This window comes from Sinohyriopsis cumingii, unplaced genomic scaffold, assembly GCF_028554795.1.
Source record: "Sinohyriopsis cumingii isolate HCF-2022 unplaced genomic scaffold, ASM2855479v2 utg001505l, whole genome shotgun sequence".
NCBI classification, from domain to species: Eukaryota; Metazoa; Mollusca; class Bivalvia; order Unionida; family Unionidae; genus Sinohyriopsis; species Sinohyriopsis cumingii.
The window spans coordinates 420,577-439,245 of record NW_028316006.1 but is presented as its reverse complement, the minus strand read 5'-3'; the positions used below and the strand labels follow the sequence as shown (position 1 = coordinate 439,245).

The window sequence follows — 18,669 nt, the reverse complement described above, 5'->3', positions numbered from 1 at the left end:
CTTCCTATTATTGCTACAACATTGCTACTCAGCAGTTTTTTTACTTCCTATTATTGCTATAACATTGGTACTCAGTAGTTTTTTTACTTTCTATTATTGCTACAACATTGGTACTCAGCAGTTTTTTTACTTCCTATTATTGCTACAACATTGGTACTGAGCAGTTTTTTTTGCTTCCTATTATTGCCACAACACTGGTACTCTGTAGTTTTTTACTTCCTATTATTACTACCACATTGGTACTCAGCAGTTTTTTTTACTTCCTATTAATGCTACAACATTGGTACTCAGCAGTTTTTTTTTACTTCCTATTATTACTATAACATTGGTACTCAGCAGTTTTTTTTTACTTCCTATTATTGCTACAACATTGGTACTCAGCAGTTTTTTTACTTCCTATTATTGCTATACCATTGGTACTCAGTAGTTTTTTTACTTTCTATTATTGCTACAACATTGGTACTCAGCAGTTTTTTTACTTCCTATTATTGCTGTAGCATTGGTACTCAGCAGTTTTTTTTACTTCCTTTTATTGCTAAAAATATTGGTACTCAGCAGTGTTTTTTTTACTTCCTATTATTGCTACAACATTGGTACTCAGCAGTTTTTTTTTAACTTCGTATTATTGCTATAACATTGGTACTCAGCAGTTTTTTTTACTTCCTATTATTGCTATAACATTGGTACTCAGCAGTTTTTTAACTTCCTATTATTGCTACAACAGTGGTACTCAGCAGTTTTTTTACTTCCTATTATTGCTATAGCATTGGTACTCAGCAGTTTTTTTACTTCCTATTATTGCTTTAACATTGGTACTCAGTAGCTTTTTTACTTCCTATTATTGCTACAACATTGGTACTCAGCAGTTTTTTTACTTCCTATTATTGCTATAGCATTGGTACTCAGTAGTTTTCTTTACTTTCTATTATTTCTACAACATTGGTACTCAGCAGTTTTTTTACTTCCTATTACTGCTATAACATTGGTACTCAGTAGTTTTTTTACTTTCTATTATTGCTACAACATTGGTACTCAGCAGGTTTTTTTTACTTCCTATTATTGCTACAGCATTGGTACTCAGCAGTTTTTTTACTTCCTATTATTGCTATAACATTGGTACTCAGTAGTTTTTTTACTTTCTATTATTGCTACAACATTGGTACTCAGCAGTTTTTTTACTTCCTATTATTGCTGTAGCATTGGTACTCAGCAGTTTTTTTTACTTCCTATTATTGCTATAACATTGGTACTCAGCAGTTTTTTTAACTTCCTATTATTGCTATAACATTGGTACTCAGCAGTTTTTTTAACTTCCTATTATTGCTAAAAATATTGGTACTCAGCAGTGTTTTTTTTACTTCCTATTATTGCTACAACATTGGTACTCAGCATTTTTTTTTATAACTTCGTATTATTGCTATAACATTGGTACTCAGCAGTTTTTTTTACTTCCTATTTTTGCTACAACATTGGTACTCAGCAGTTTTTTTAACTTCCTATTATTGCTACAACAGTGGTACTCAGCAGTTTTTTTTACTTCCTATTATTGCTACAACATTGGTACTCAGCAGTTTTTTTACTTCCTATTTTTGCTACAACATTGGTACTCAGCAGTTTTTTTTTTACTTCCTATTATTGTTACAACATTGGTACTCAGTTTTTTACTTCCTATTATTGCTACAACATTGGTACTCAGCAGTTTTTTTGCTTCCTATTATTGCCACAACACTGGTACTCTGTAGTTTTTTACTTCCTATTATTACTGCCACATTGGTACTCAGCAGTTTTTTTCACTTCCTACTAATGCTACAACATTGGTACTCAGCAGTTTTTTTTTACTTCCTATTATTACTATAACATTGGTACTCAGCAGTTTTTTTTTACTTCCTATTATTGCTACAACATTGGTACTCAGCAGTTTTTTTACTTCCTATTATTGCTACAACATTGGTACTCAGCAGTTTTTTTACTTTCTATTATTGCTATAACATTGGTACTCAGTAGTTTTTTTACTTTCTATTATTGCTACAACATTGGTACTCAGCAGTTTTTTTACTTCCTATTATTGCTGTAGCATTGGTACTCAGCAGTTTTTTTTACTTCCTTTTATTTCTAAAAATATTGGTACTCAGCAGTGTTTTTTTTTTACTTCCTATTATTGCTACAACATTGGTACTCAGCAGTTTTTTTAACTTCCTATTTTTGCTACAACATTGGTACTCAGCAGTTTTTTTTACTTCCTTTTATTTCTAAAAATATTGGTACTCAGCAGTGTTTTTTTTTACTTCCTATTTTTGCTACAACATTGGTACTCAGCAGGTTTTTTTTTACTTCCTATTATTGCTACAAGATAGCCACATACAGTCCTGATAGCAGTGTGTGATGTTGAAAATATAATTTTGTAGTCATGTGTGGTCCCATTTTTCAGGCCAGTGTAATGCCCATTTAAAAACTTAGTAATGTTTGGATGCTAGACAGTTAACTTGCAGCTAATTTATAGCTAAAAGTGTTCATGTTCACAATTCATTTTTGTAACATATAAGTATATTGACCTTATGCAAACATAATTACTTTTATCAGTAGTATGTCATTCTTATTTTATCTATCTTAGCATTTAAAATAACTTAGCTGGGATTATCTTCTCCCAAATATTTTATAATTTGGTTAAAGATAACCATGTATATATCCATCTATTTGAGTTAAAATTGTATTTAATCTGTTTAACAAAAACACACTGCACATATTTTCGCAAACATTACTTTTTCAAATTTCACAAGACAGATTATTAATATTGATTGCAAAATAGCGATACTTTGTTTATAATGCCATGGAGCAACTGAGAAATTTTTATGTTGTAGATATACCAAGCCGATTGATTAATTGAAAAGAGAAGATATTCTAAGTTATGCCTTTGATGCTACTTATCAGTGAAGAGAATATCTTTTTTACCCATGTATAACATGCCAAATAATGACAATTGGTGACAAATGGAATACCATTTTATTTCCATCAGACCTGATAATACTTTGGATAGTGCATATCCACTGCCATCCGTACTCGCTTATAAGTCAAGTCAAAACTCTAAACAGCAAAGATCCTGATCTGCCATAGTATAATGTGCCTGCAGATTAGAGTCTGTGTTGTTTGTTCTACTGATTACTCATAACAAACTGTACCAACCCAGATCTGCCAGTGCATTATGCAGTTGGACTCATCTTATAAGCAAATATACATGGTATCTTTAGAACTATTTATAGGATGGATAAATGTCATACTTGCTGCTCAGTAATATTGACTACATTTAAGGGGGCCCCGAGTGGCCGAGTGGTCTAAAGCGTTCTCCGTTACGGATCACTGCCATCTCACCGCTGTCTGCGTGGGTTCGAGTCTCGGATTCGGCTAATGTGGGTATGTGAGAAAGCTTGCCAGTAGCTTCTCGTGGGTCGGTGGTTCTTTCCCGGGGTTTTCCCGGGTTCTTCCTCCACCATTAATACTGGCCGCCATGTATAGCCAATCGCGTGCTGAAAAATGGCGTTAAACCCAACAACAACAACAACAACAACGACTACATTTAAAGAAGGCACATTTATTCCATTTAACTTGTACATTGATTTGATGCATTATCTCTCCAACTGATCTGGTGGCCTAATGGTTTGAGTGTCCATGTCTTCGAACCCTGGCTGAGTCATACCCGAGCATGATAAAAATGGTACTACTAGCTGCCTTTCTTGGTGCTCAGCATTAAGAGGTTATGGTAGGACTGGTCGGCTTGGTGTCAAGATAATGTGACTGGGTGGGACATCATGCTACATGTCTGCGGTATGATGCCCCAATGCTAGACATCAGTGTCATTTGGGTTGACAAGCAGTGTTTGGTTCAATTGGAATCCCAGATCAGTCATTACGTACACCTGGTTCTGACATCTTCTAATGCCCCAGCATATTATTGTCCTGTTCTGGGTCACAAAGTCAGCTCAAGCTTTCATTGATATGCAATGGAAAGTCAGAGCATGGTCTGGAGAAAAAAAAGAGACAAAACTGAGGTACTCTTTAGTTTTAAAGTAAATAAATGATCACAACAAACCAAGCCAGATTACCTCTTTAAGGCACAAAAAGTAGACCTTGTTACTTCAAAATGATATTGTAAGAGTTTGTATACACAGTTCCCTCACTTTAGCACATCGAGATAACTCATGATCATTTGTATGACATGGGAACAGGTGTGAATCACATTTTTTCTTACAAGAAGTACCAAAACAATAGGCCCTTTGCTGAGCCTCGATAAATTCACATATAGTATTAATAAATTAAATCTTCATTGTGTGCGAGTTATCATTTATATTGGGCTCTCTGCTTTTGAACTTCATTTTGTGCAAGTGATCATTTATATTAGGGTCTGTGTTTTTGGACTTGATTGTGTGTGAGTTATCATTTATATTGGGCTCTCTTTTTTTGCCTTCATTGTATGCGAGTTATCATTTATATTGGGGTCTGTGTTTTTGGACTTCATTGAGTTATCATGGGAGATGTTTATTAGCCTGACATCATTTTTGACATCAAACCCCTTCTGATATCATGATCTTGATGATGCCACTTTTATGTCTTTTATTCTGGAGTTACTTTTCCTATTCCACCTGATAACTTCATTTTTGCAACATGTACTTCCATCAGATGTTGTTGATAGCTTGCACTTGGGGCAAAGAATAAACCCATCAATTCAGACTCAAAAGGGTCAAAGGTCCAGGTCATAATGACTGAAATAAGACAAAATGGTTTCTGGACAATACCATTAGTTCTACATCACAGACCAAGACCAAACTTACTGGATGGAATGCACTTGGAATAAGAAAGAACAATATTGACTGCATCATTAAAGGTCAAAGTAGGTGTGACTGAAAGAAGAAAAATGGCTTCTGTACAATAACTAGTGTTCTCCATCGTCAGTAGTTGCTAAATATTATGGATGACTTAATCTTGTGATAAGCAAAAATAGTCAAAAGGTCATGGTAACGTTAATTGACTAAACAAAGAAAAATGGTTTCTGCACAATGTTATTACTTATACATTACATACCTGGACAAAACTTTGTGGTTAGGTAACACTTGTTGTGAGGAAGTCTATCAGTTTAGGGGTCAAAGGTCAAGGACACTGACTGAATGAAGAAAAATAGTTTTGCCCAAAAAACTCAGTTATTGACAGAGTATCTTGATTGGAGTTTGTGGATTACAAACACAGTAGATACAAAAGAAGTCAAATAACTTGGAAGGTGAAAATGTCAGAGGTCAAAGGCATTGTAACTAAAAGAAGAAAGATGCTTTTTGCATAACTTTAGTTCCAGACAGCTTGCTATGGCCAAAGTTTGTGGAGGGCTTGCACTTAAGGTGTAGAAGAGACCTGTTGGTTGGGGGTTAAATGTCATGGTCATTGTGGCTCAAAGAAAATTGGGCCTTGCATAATAACTTTTGTCCTTGACCAAAACTTTGTGGATGGCTTGGAGTAAGGATAATAAAGAAACCTATTGATTATAAGGTGTCCTGGTAAGTCTTTTAAGAAAATCATGGTTTCTGCACATTCAGTTGAAGACTATACCATGACCAAAGGTCAAGGTCATTGTAAGCTGTTGGTTAATAGTATCCATAGCCAACCATACCCTACAAGTGTGTACATAGTGAAGTGTTAAATTACAGGCATATAATGTGCTGCTCAGAGTACTTTAATTAAAGGGATGAGACTGATATGTATCTGTCTGATGTAAAATATACATTTGTTGATGCATTAAATTCTCTGTGTAGATAGAGGCTGGGCAGGCCAAGACTAATCTGCTTGGAATTACCCCTTATCTCCCTGTGCATTATGTACATGCAGATCTTGGTGTACATAATTTGTAAGGGAGCATTCATTACACACAAACAGATACATGACATCCCACCTGGTTTTCAAATGAAAATAATACTTACACTATTTTTTGCTATGTATACTTTAAAATCTGAAATACTCATGGATAATTTCATTTTGTTTGTGCTTATTGAATGCCCACAAAATTAAATCCATCACAAAGAAATTGTATGAAAGATCATGTGTGACTCCATGAAATTTAATCTTCCAAAAATTGTCTGTTTACTCCCAAACCACAAAATTTTGTCCTGCAAATATTTATGGTTTTAAGGTGAACTTTGCAATTAACATCCATGGTTGTGTGACTCTTAACCATGCTAATAGAAACAGTCATGCATGGAGTCATCACGATTCACTCATGCTTACTTACTTTTAGTGCAACTGAGTCATTTCTTGAATCATGTTGTCATGGTTACATACACAACACTCACAAGTTGAAATTCTACAATTAATATTATTGAATCTGATTGAACAATTGTTTTCTCTATTGCAGACAACAGTGCAAGTGCTAAATCAGCTGATATCTAAGATTAAGGAAACCATCCCCACACTAGAGGCTAATGAGGAGACAGAACAGATACACAAACATTTCCAAAATACCTTGGAGCATCTGCAGCTAAGAAAAAATAATCCTGATAACGTGGGCCCATCATATGCAGAATTAGTTCTTTAACGTGTATCTAACAGACTTCATTTTACAAGCATTGATATGAACAACATGTGTATATGATATGGAAATGATGGCAAATTTGTTATGTAACATATATACTCACTTATAAGTTGATTCCAAACTGAGCCCGTGCAGTTTATTAGATTATTAAGTAGAACAAACAAAATAAATGCTAATCTGCCACATATTATGTGATGGCAGATCTGGATCTATGTTGTTTGCTTTTGGACTTGACTTATATGGAAGTATATACAGTACCACACTTTAGATAACTGACTAGCAGCCGTATTAGCGGTCTGTCATGTAAAAAACAAAATGGAAGAAAAATCTTCAGAGACTTTTAATTAAGGGTACTAATTTTGGCAGATTTCATTGTCATTATGAGCCATAAGTTTTATTATCCAATGTAATAAATCTCTGCAGCTTTACATTTATTTTGTCATAGCTATATCCACAAATAAAGCAGTAAAACTTAATTTTTTGGCAAAAACCAAAACAAAACTGCCTGTACAATTTACATTAATTCCCAGTACCTTTTTGTACATTGGTACATTGTCTTTGTCCACTCATTAACCTCTGGCTATCAGGGTCCACCCACCAGCCTCTAATTATCAGGGTCCACCCACCAGCCTCTAATTATCAGGGTCCACCCATCAGCCTCTCATAAAGAAGCATTTATTTGAGTCATTAATATTGAAGAAAAGACCATCAGATATAATTTTATTATTTCCAGGATTAATATCTGTCCATAGATTCAGTCAGTAATTGTATGTGTGAAATTCTCTTTGACCGTCAAGTATGCATATCGGCAGAAATTTATGAATCATCATGTTGTTGCTTCTTGATGAAGTTTTTCCAAGTTCTGATAAGAACAAGTGAGATACTTTGAGTTTTTATTACGGCGTATATCAATACAAAATGTTCTAATGTGAGATCTTGATCACATTTCAGGGACATATTACCATATCCTAAAAACCCAAGAACATTTTAAAAGATAAATTACAGGTTTTTTTTCAAAAGTATACTGCTGTTGTGATACCGTACAGTGAAAGAAGAGTTAGTGTGTCTGACAAATTGCATTTTTTTCCAAAAGTGACTACATCATTTTGTTTCCTTGTTAAGATAATGAAATTCATAATTGCCTTTTTATCAAAAGCAGCTACGTCATTTTGTTTCCTTGTCAAGACAATGAAATCCATAATACTTGGCAAGAATATATGTTGTATTTACACATGTACAATATTTTAAGGTAGACTATAATTAAAAATACCTGAGGACTGTGACCTCATTAATTTAAGACTTATGAAATAGCTTCAAGATGCTATGTTGTTTTTGATTTATCAATAGATATAGCATTGCAAGTACTAATTTAAATGGTGTGAAGCTGGTTTAATAATTATTTCACTTTATCGAATGATATTCTTTTTTGTTTATTCTGTTGACTAACTTTGTCATCTTCATTGAATATATCTTCCTTTAATTTTTTTTTATAAATTTGATCTTGTACAAATTTGTCCTTGTCCAATATGGGTGGCTTGACTTTTGTATTGAATTTATTTGTATGTTTCTCTGTGGAATTTATTTTGTTAGCTCTATCAGTCATATATAAGAAGAGTTCATGGAGTGGCCTGTTGTCTGATGTCTGGCATCCATCATCCTACTATTTACACAAGTTTTATTAGACTTCTTGGAGAATTGCCATGAAAATGTACACATGCACTCATCTCAAGGAGATTAACATGAAACTTTTCACGCATCCATCCCAAGTTCAAGTTGTTGTTCCTAAATGAAAACGATGCTGTCATGACATCTTATAGTTGCTATTCCTTCTGAATGGATGGTCATATTAGTACTAAAATACTTCTTGATGTCCAGTTGCTCTTGGATGAACATGGTGCCATTCTGATGTCGTATATGGCTACTGTGAGGGCCACCTTGAAATCTAATCAATGATCCTCCTGAACAGAAAGTGATTTTGTTATGTGGCTTTCACTAATTATGACATCTGCTTGGCCCTAAATGAAAATGATGCCAGTTCATGTACTAGAAGTTAATGCTCGTGTTATAAAATAGCACAAAGAATTTACACCTATCAGGTTTAAGATTTACCTTTCCATAAATGACAAACATTTGATATTCATTTCATTAAAATGAGTATATTTCATTTCTGCAAAATATAAGAACTGTAAACATAATTGTTTGCTGAACCAGTGTTATCTTCATATTCTGTTTGTATGTATAAATCTGTATTTTATAGGTCTTATCACTTGTACATTTTAGCTCTTTGAGAAGCAAATTATGTCTAGAGTATATACAAGTATTTTACTGTTCTGTTTTTAGTACACACACATCTGTCTGTATGTTTATAGTACACACACATCTGTTCTGTATGTTTATAGTACACACACATCTGTCTGTATGTTTATAGTACACACACAGATCTTTCTGTTGGGTTGAATTAAAGTGCAAGGCATAACTATGGCTTTTTTGTCATTATTCTCCACAGGTAGATGATGAAGTGAACTAATTCAGTGGCTATATATATGCAAGATTAAAGTGAGCAAATTGGATGGCCATATGTGTGTAAGATTAAGGTGAGATAATTGGATGGCCATATATGTGTAAGGATAAGGTATATAATTGGATGGCCATATTTGTGTAAGATTAAGGTGAGCTAATTGGATGGCCATATGTGTGTAAGATTAAGGTGAGATAATTGGATGGCCATATGTGTGTAAGATTAAGGTGAGATAATTGGATGGCCATATATGTGTAAGATTAAGGTATATAATTGGATGGCCATATTTGTGTAAGATTAAGGTGAGCTAATTGGATGGCCATATGTGTGTAAGATTAAGGTATATAATTGGATGGCCATATGTGTGTAAGATTAAAGTGAGCTAATTGGATGGCCATATGTGTGTAAGATTAAGGTGAGCTAATTAGATGGCCACATATGTGTACGATTAAGGTGAGATAATTGGATGGCCATATGTGTGTAAGATTAAAGTGAGCTAATTGGATGGCCATATGTGTGTAAGATTAAGGTGAGATAATTGGATGGCTATATGTGTGTAAGATTAAGGTGAGCTAATTGGATGGCCACATATGTGTACAATTAAGGTGAGATAATTGGATGGCCATATTTGTGTAAGATTAAAGTGAGCTAATTGGATGGCCACATGTGTACGATTAAGGTGAGATAATTGGATGGTCATATTTGTGTAAGATTAAAGTGAGCTAATTGGATGGCCATATGTGTGTAAGATTAAGGTGAGCTAATTGGATGGCCACATATGTGTACGATTAAGGTGAGATAATTGGATGGCCATATGTGTGTAAGATTAAGGTGCACTAATTGGATGGACATATATGTGTAAGATTAAGGTGGGATAATTGGATGGCCATATGTGTGTAAGATTAAGGTGCACTAATTGGATGGACATATATGTGTAAGATTAAGGTGAGATAATTGGATGGCCATATATTTATATATGTATAAGATTAAGGTAAGCTAATTGGATGGCCATATGTGTGTAAGATTAAGGTGAGCTAATTGGATGGCCACGTGTACGATTAAGGTGAGATAATCGGATGGCCATATTTGTGTAAGATTAAAGTGAGCTAATTGGATGGCCATATGTGTGTAAGATTAAGGTGAGCTAATTGGATGGCCACATATGTGTACGATTAAGGTGAGATAATTGGATGGCCATATGTGTGTAAGATTAAGGTGCACTAATGGGATGGACATATATGTGTAAGATTAAGGTGGGATAATTGGATGGCCATATGTGTGTAAGATTAAGGTGCACTAATTGGATAGACATATATGCGTAAGATTAAGGTGAGATAATTGGATGGCCATATATTTATATATGTGTAAGATTAAGGTAAGCTAATTGGATGGCCATATGTGTGTAAGATTAAGGTCATATATTTGGATGGCCATATATGTGTAAGATTAAGGTAAGCTAATTGGATGTCCATATATGTGTAAGATTAAGGTGAGCTGATTTAAGGACCTTGTATATCGAAGATTATAGTGGATTATCAGACATGATTTTTCTCCATTTTAAAGCGGAATTCTGCTTTTCTCCTGACTTGAATCCAATTTTTCCTGATATAGACCATTTTTTTTGTCATCTCCAATCCAGATTTTAAAAAAAAATGGTCTGTTCAGTCCCATTCACCAATGATCCTTGTAATGTATTCATTGCATATATTAGTTGTTGTTGTTGTTGTAGGGTTTAACGCCATTTTTCAGTACATGATAGGCTATACATGGCAGCCAGTATTAATGGTGGAGGAAGAACCCGGGAAAATCACTGGAAAGAACCACCGACCACAAGAAGCTACTGGCAAGCTTTCTTATATACCCACATTGGCTGAATCCGAGACTCGAACCCACGCAGACAGGTGAGATGGCAGTGATCCGTAATGGAGAGCACTTTAGACCACTCGGCCACTCGGGGCCCCCATATATTAGTTAGCCCATGACTCTTGTGAACAGTATTTTGATTGGTCAAAAGTTTAAATTCATCCAGTGAATCTTTGTGTAATGGAAACTGATGGCAATGGAAAGAAGAAGTGTGTTTGCAAAAAAATGGCATCCCGAGTTGTTGAAAGAGACCATGACATGAGAAGTTTAGATAAAGGTTTAAAATATGTATGGAAATGGGAATGGCTGGAGCAAAAAGTCATCAGGGAAAGTGCAGTTAATTACTACAGGAAGAAAGATTTCTTGCATGAGAGAACATGTAGCTCTCTGTCAGAATATGCTCACTGCATGTCGCCAATAGAAGCACCAGCTTAAAAGGAAAAAGGCTCTCATTGAGAAGGAAAAGAAACGGTTTGCACATTGAGCCAAAATAGTCACTCAGAAAGGAAGACTAAAGAATTCTTTGTCAAAGTCACAAAAAGAGCTCGACTGTTATATCAACAGGTTGTGTCCATTGGAGAAAAAGACAAGTGAATGTATGTGATTTTTTGTATATGGTTGATGTACTTGGGTGTTTATTTTACAGATTTGTTTTAGAAAGAGAGAAGTATAATATATTTGATGCAAAAATTGGGAAATTATTGTGACTTAATTACGATGTGAAGACTGACATGCACATGAAATAACTCAAGCATCAGTATTGGAGAACAAATTCATGTGACAATAAATATTATTAGTTTTTCAAATGGTTATTATATATTATGATCATAAGTTACACCAGGAGCAGCTTTTTATGACTGGACCCCTGGATCAGGGGCGCTGCCCCTTGAGGCCCTACTGGGAGAGCTAGGATCTCAAACCTCCCTTTCACATTTTCAGCTTTTTTCGTGGAATACCAAAATTATGTCTGATATATGTGTAAGACTGTAAGACTGACATGAGCTAATTGGATGGCCATATATATGTAAAATTAAGGTGAGGTAATTTAAGGACCATATATATATATATATATATATATATATATATATATAAGATTATGGTGGATTAATTGGATGGCCATATATGTGTAAAATTACGATGAGCTTCTTGTTGTTGTTGTAGGGTTTAATGCCATTTTTCAGCACACGATAGGCTATACATGGCAGCCAGTATTAATGATGGAGGAAGAACCCGGGAAAACCCCAGAAAGAACCACCGACCCACGAGAAGCTACTGTCAAGCTTTCTCACATACCCACATTGGCTGAATCCGAGACTGGAACCCACGCAGACAGAGGTGAGATGGCAGTGATCCATAACGGAGAGTGCTTTAGACCACTCGGCCACTCGGGGCTCCTTAAGGTGAGCTAATTGGATGGCATATATGTGTAAAATTAAGGTGAGCTAATTGGATAGCCATATATGATTGAGATTTAAGTGAGCTAATTCAGTGACCATATATGTGTAAGATTATAGTAGATTAATTGGATGGCCACATGAGTGCATGATTAGGGTAAGCTAATTGGATGGCCACATGTGTAACATTAAAGTAAATTGTATGGCCATATATGTGTAACATTAAAGTTTATTGTATGGCCATATATGTTTAACATTAATGTGAATTGTATGGCCATATATGTGTAACATTAAAGTTTATCTTGTGGCCTAGTGGTTAGAGCATCTGCCTCAGATGTGGGAGATTGCAGGTTTGAACCCCAGCCAAGTCATACCAAAGACTTATAAAAATGGTACTAGCAGCTGCCTCACTTTGCGCCCAGCATTAAGATGTTAGTGTTGTCCTGGTGTCAGTATAATGTGATTGGGTGGGACATGATGCCACATGCCTGCAGTGTGATGTCACAGTACTAGACATCATTATAAACTGCCACACTGCAGACATCATAATGACATAACTAAAAAATTGTTTGAGCTACATTAAAAATCTAAATCACACACACATACACACACACTGTTGTGATGATGATACTGATGTAGGAATTGTAACTATTTGAGATGCAAATGCTTCAGTCCATTTCTTCTGGTTTGGGGGTTCATAAAGCTTTCAGTTACATTTCCACTCTCTTCCAATCTCAACTGACTTTTCAGTAATATTTTCCTTTGTAATTGGTTGACAGAAATTCTTAATCTATGACTCTTGATTGAAGTTTTACTTTCATACTGTTGACAGTGAAGTTATTAGTGACTTTACTAAAATTGCAAATAGTTACAACTATTTCTTCAGTAGTATCAGGTAAGGACTTGAATTTATCAGTACAGGATACTGAACACATGTCAAAGGAAACTTTCCGTTAGATACCAGATATTGTGGAGGAGAAAGGAAATTATAAATGTCTAATTCAAAAGCTAGCAGTCTCTATGGCTTGACAGTGAAGCTCTTACAACTGTCAATAGACTATACTGTTGAACCACTGTCTTGACATGTCTTACAAATGTCAATAGACTATACCGTTGAACCACTGTCTTGACATGTCTTACAACTGTCAATAGACTATACTGTTGAACCACTGTCTTGACATGTCTTACAACTGTCAATAGACTATACTGTTGAACCACTGTCTTGACATGTCTTACAAATGTCAATAGACTATACCGTTGAACCACTGTCTCGTCATGTTTAATATGTCCATATGCACAAATGCTTTGGTAGATTATTAGAAGAAAAATATAATTAGTTGCCTTTTTAAATCAGGAGCCGAATCTAGTGTCAATAATTACAGGTCTGTATCTACCGATTGTTAGTAGAATTATAGAAAGATTTGTCTTCATTTTTATGACTATTTGTCTTCAATTCATTTATGACTTTTTATCAGAAACTAAACTTATTACCTCTTGTCTACCAGGTATCTGTCCAAGTCACTCATATTAGACAGCACTGGGTGGTTTGATTGATTACTAGTTAAAGAATACTGATGACGCATATTAACTAGAGCTTTATTTTTATACCTACATACCGCTTTTGATACTATTAATCCTAACGTTTTGCTACGTAAACCATCAGAATGCAATGTTGCAAAACCACTGTTTTGGTTTTCATCCTCTCCCAATAATAGATGACAAGCTTTGATTTGGAGAGGTCCTGTCTCGGATTTTATGGAAATTTACATTGGAATACAACAGGGATCAATTCTAGGTCCTCTCTTTTCGTATAATATGTAATTATTAAAAATGTTTGAAAAATACATCACAGTATGTTTTTGATAAAGATGATAGCATTGTTGAGAGCAAACTATTTACAGTGTGCTATGAAATGGATGATAACAATACACTTGGCTTAAATTGACAGAAAATACATTTAATTCATATCTACTCATCACAAGGACCAGCAAGTACTTAGAAGTAAATCGTACAAAATTTGAAACTGTTAAATGTGCTAAATTGTAGGTATCTGCATCGAAAATACTTTATCCTGGTCTAACAACTTTGAAACACTGTTTATAAAAGTGTCTAAGAAAATAGGAATTTTAAACATCAGTTGATGTTTTATTTCAGATCAGTTGATTTGAAGACAGTACTTGTCGTGACACTATCAACTTTTGAAAGTAAAATAATTCACAGTTGTTTGTCTAAATGCCAGAAGTCAACATTATAGTATTCTGTTTTGAATAAAATTATAAAATTAAACGAAACACACAAAAACCTTGTCGAATTTTTACTATCCCAGAATCCGAGAAGTCAGACAATGTGAGCTCCATGACAGAGAACAACGTAAGCGAAAAGTAATACTCGTAAATAAATTGTCACGGAATAATTTTATGTGGCCATAAATGGTGTGAAGTTTTGACTTTCAAATTCAAATATAATGATTCCGTATATAAATGAGCTTCATTTTTTTTAAAAATTACATTGTTTACAAATTAATCCACAATGTAGTACCACAATGAGCAGTTTAGATTTCGATAACTGAATTAGGAACATGCCCAGTACTGGCAAACATTTTAAGTCTATCATGTGCTGAAAAATGACGTTAAAACTACAAACCACATGCCCACAACGTAAACTGTGTTTAGTATCATATAATAGAAATAACCATATCTGATCCAGAGCTCGGTAGAAGTGACTTTCAAATGAAAGAGAACTTTATTGGATACACCAGTTAGGGATCAACATCTCTGTTTAAATGGGAGTCCAGACATTATTTTTTCTAACCGCTCATTGTAGACCTGCCATAACTTGTAGAATTTATGCTATCGAATGAGTTCATAGATACTTAACAAAACATTTGTAATACACAATGACCAAAGTTTTAATACTCGTACTTAGTATAGGCAAAGAATACAAATTCACAGAAAATATAAATGGCAAGCTTGGCAGTGATTGGTTTGAAGTGGGGGATATGTTTAGCAGGAATGACAAAAGCAATTTACGCATGGTAGTCATTATCAGTGATGAATACAGAAGAGGTAATCGCAGCTACAGGACCATAGATAAGGCATTATTTCACACGCTATCATTTAATATGAAATAATCATCACACACTGAATGGATAGAAGACTGTGCATGGGAAACTACACTATTAATACCATTCAGGTCTTGCAATTATTAAAGCCTTTAATAACTTTTTCTAAAAAAGCCTCCAAACAGAATTTAACTAAATTCAACGTTTACTTAAATATGCTGACCATTCAAACAACTTGATTTACATAACGTTTTCTAAAACGGTCCACTTAACAGAATTTGATCAGCTCTGACAGAAGCATCCTCCAATAAAAGACTTTCAGTTTCTGATTATTTAGTGCCGATGAAATTCTTACAAAGTGCATTGCCCAAGGACAAACCACGGTTGCCGACCTGGACAGATCCGATGGTGGAAGTCGAACCCTCACCCTTTAGGTCACGAGTCCAGCATGCTATCCACTGAACCGCAGCGGATCCCTGAAACATTCATATAGTATTGAAATAGGTCTCATGTTTTTATGCTGTTAGGTTAGGAATTTTTGTATTGCATATCTCGCCTGCTTAAGCACAAAGCATGTTTCGTCATTGCAAAAATAATAATGAAGAAAGTGTTCAACTGAAATTTTACAATATACTTTACTATAAGTGTAAAGATTGTACACGGATACGAGAGCAGCTTATGCCATGCCTATCTCGCTTATTTAGTAATTTAATCAACAATGTTAAAGTTTATAAAAGTTAGGTATAGTGGTTATTATGTTGAAAATATTATTATTATTATTATTATTATTATTATTATTAAATCTAACAATCTTATTACCGATGTGCTTAATTGCCGTTTGGTCATACGCCAAGGATGTCTTTTATCACCTTTACTCTTTTCCTATCTATTTTTTCTTTCTTTTTAGTTGTTGAACAATTTGAAACCCTTTTTAGCTGAAGGAAACATCGGAGTGTCGGTATAAATCTTTTTGTTTACTGTCGTATGCAGACGATTTAATTGTCTTTGCTGACACTGCTCACCAGTTGCAAAATATGCTCAATAGGATGCATACATATTGCATAAAGTGGAAATTAAAAGTGAATATGGAATTAAAACAACAAGAGTGGTTGTATTTCGCGGAGGTGGCAATCTCGGACATTACGAAAAGTGGTATTATGGCCATAAAGAAGTAAAGATTGAATCATATAAGTATTTAGGATGCATATTTTCTTCAAAACACTCTTGATATATGTGCCAGAAATCTGTCTTTGCAGGTGCTAAATGCTATGCATATATTGAAGCAAAGTCTTTCAAAATTTGGCAGACTACCCGTAACTGGATTGCTTCGTCTGTTTGACACAAAGATAGCTCCCATCGTTACCTATGGGGCTTAGGTTTGGGGGTCTTACGATGCCAATGATATTGAAAACGTTAATTTATCATTTTGTGAATATATTCTTGATACATATAAGTCTACTCCAAGTGCATTCGTATATAACAAATTAGGAAGAATTAGCATGCAGTGTATAAGATACATTCGTACTATGAAATATTGGCTTAGAATTATAAAAATGCCAGAAGACAGAGATCCTAAACAGTGCAACAATTAATAGTTAAGATGGTGGGGAATTGTGTTTGCAGGACTAACAATGTTAAAATCATTTATCTACGTTTGGATTTGGCAATCTTTTGTGTACTCAGAGTATAAATAATGAAAGTACATTTCTTAGATTGTGCAACCAGAGATGTGCAGATATTTTTAGGCAAAAGCTGCAGGATGAGATTAAGTAGATGGAAAGACTGCTTTTCTAAGGTCATTGGGAGTATAATTCACTTATCAAAGATATCTAGAATTGTTTGGAGATAGCGTTTTCTCTTATATATTATCACTATGCTAAGAGTGTTGGACTTGCCAATCAGAGGTATCATGGGAAGATATGAAAACATTTGTTATGAGGAAATATTGTGTGAAATTTGTAACGTTACAATCGAAAATAATTCCATTTTATTACTGATTGTCCGATATATGGAGAAATAGGAAGAAATGATTTACCCACCTTTGTATATAAAAATCCAACTTTAGACAAATTTAGGTCTTTTATACAAAATGATACTAGCAAAATTCTGATGACTAATTTAGCAATGTTTGCACAAAAAACTTAAAGATTAGAGCAAATGTGTTATCATCTACTCCAGCTACATAAGACTGTAGATCAATATCACAAAACTTGTTCCATTCATTCTTTAGGGTTCTCTTTAAATTTGTTTGGGTGATTACTGTGTCATATATACTTGCATCTCACCCAGTTCTAAAAATGTGATAATGATTACTTTGATGTATATTACTTCCAATAGATACGGTGTTCTTTTGTTACGCACTGTAACATCTTTTTGTACCGCTTGAGGCATGGATCATGGGCCAGTGGCCTGTATTACATATAAACAAATTATTATTATTATTATTATTATGATTATTAAGTGTATTTCTCACAGGTATTTGCCGTTCCAATACTATATCGTCAAATCAAACAAAAACCGTGCAGTTACAAGAAAATTCATTAAGTCCTAATTTTAGAAAGAACATTTGAGATGTCTTGCATAAATGTGATCTAATGTGGCTTAAGTATGAATAGTTGCTTAGTAACTTCTGAAACTGAAAGTTCTCATGAAAAAGCGGTTCTGACACAGTCTAAGTCACGCGTTTGAGCACCTAAACTGTGTTCTTCGTTCAACTTTTTAATCCAAGCATTTTAGATGGCATTTAAATATAATAGTAATAATGAAGAAAGCGATACATTTACTTGATAATGATTAATTTAGTTGTACGTCGTCATCACTCATCCTCTGACCTTAAATTTTACCTTCTGATTCAGTTGAAATTTACATTTTTGACAACTTATTAGGTATTTAACAGCACAGCAACACAAGAAGGTTATTAGTGCCATGGCAACTTGAGTAAATGCCTTTTCCTTGGGTACACCACAGTAGCCGTCTCATGCTGATCCAATGGTAGGAGTCAAACCAGCACCATTTTCTTCGCGAGTCCGGAACGCTAACCACTGAGACGCAAGTTGTACTCGTTCTGACTATTTTTACGAGTTGCACTGTTGTACCATTCGTAATATCATTTTTATTGTTACTACTATTTCTTGTGTCAAAACATTTAAACGAAATTGAACTGCGTTTTGTTACAACATGCAGGGAATCTGCCACATTATGATAACCACGTGTTATAACCGTAACATCACAAATACGTTACGTCACTGACGTCGCAACATAATAAAACA

At 34.5% G+C, this 18,669-nt stretch overlaps 1 protein-coding gene across 2 annotated transcripts in view; it reads left to right on the top strand.

The window, feature by feature from the left end:
* The window catches only part of LOC149772435 (vacuolar protein sorting-associated protein 35-like), an 82,275-nt gene extending 73,235 nt beyond the window's left edge, over window positions 1-9,040 (top strand). For both annotated transcript variants that reach the window (XM_089947835.1, XM_089947834.1), the window contains exon 17: window positions 6,388-9,040. In XM_089947835.1, the coding sequence (XP_089803961.1) occupies window positions 6,388-6,567 (180 nt within the window). In that variant the 3' untranslated portion in view covers window positions 6,568-9,040. The remainder of the gene's footprint in view (window positions 1-6,387) is intronic.
* The last annotated feature ends 9,629 nt before the right edge of the window (window positions 9,041-18,669 follow it).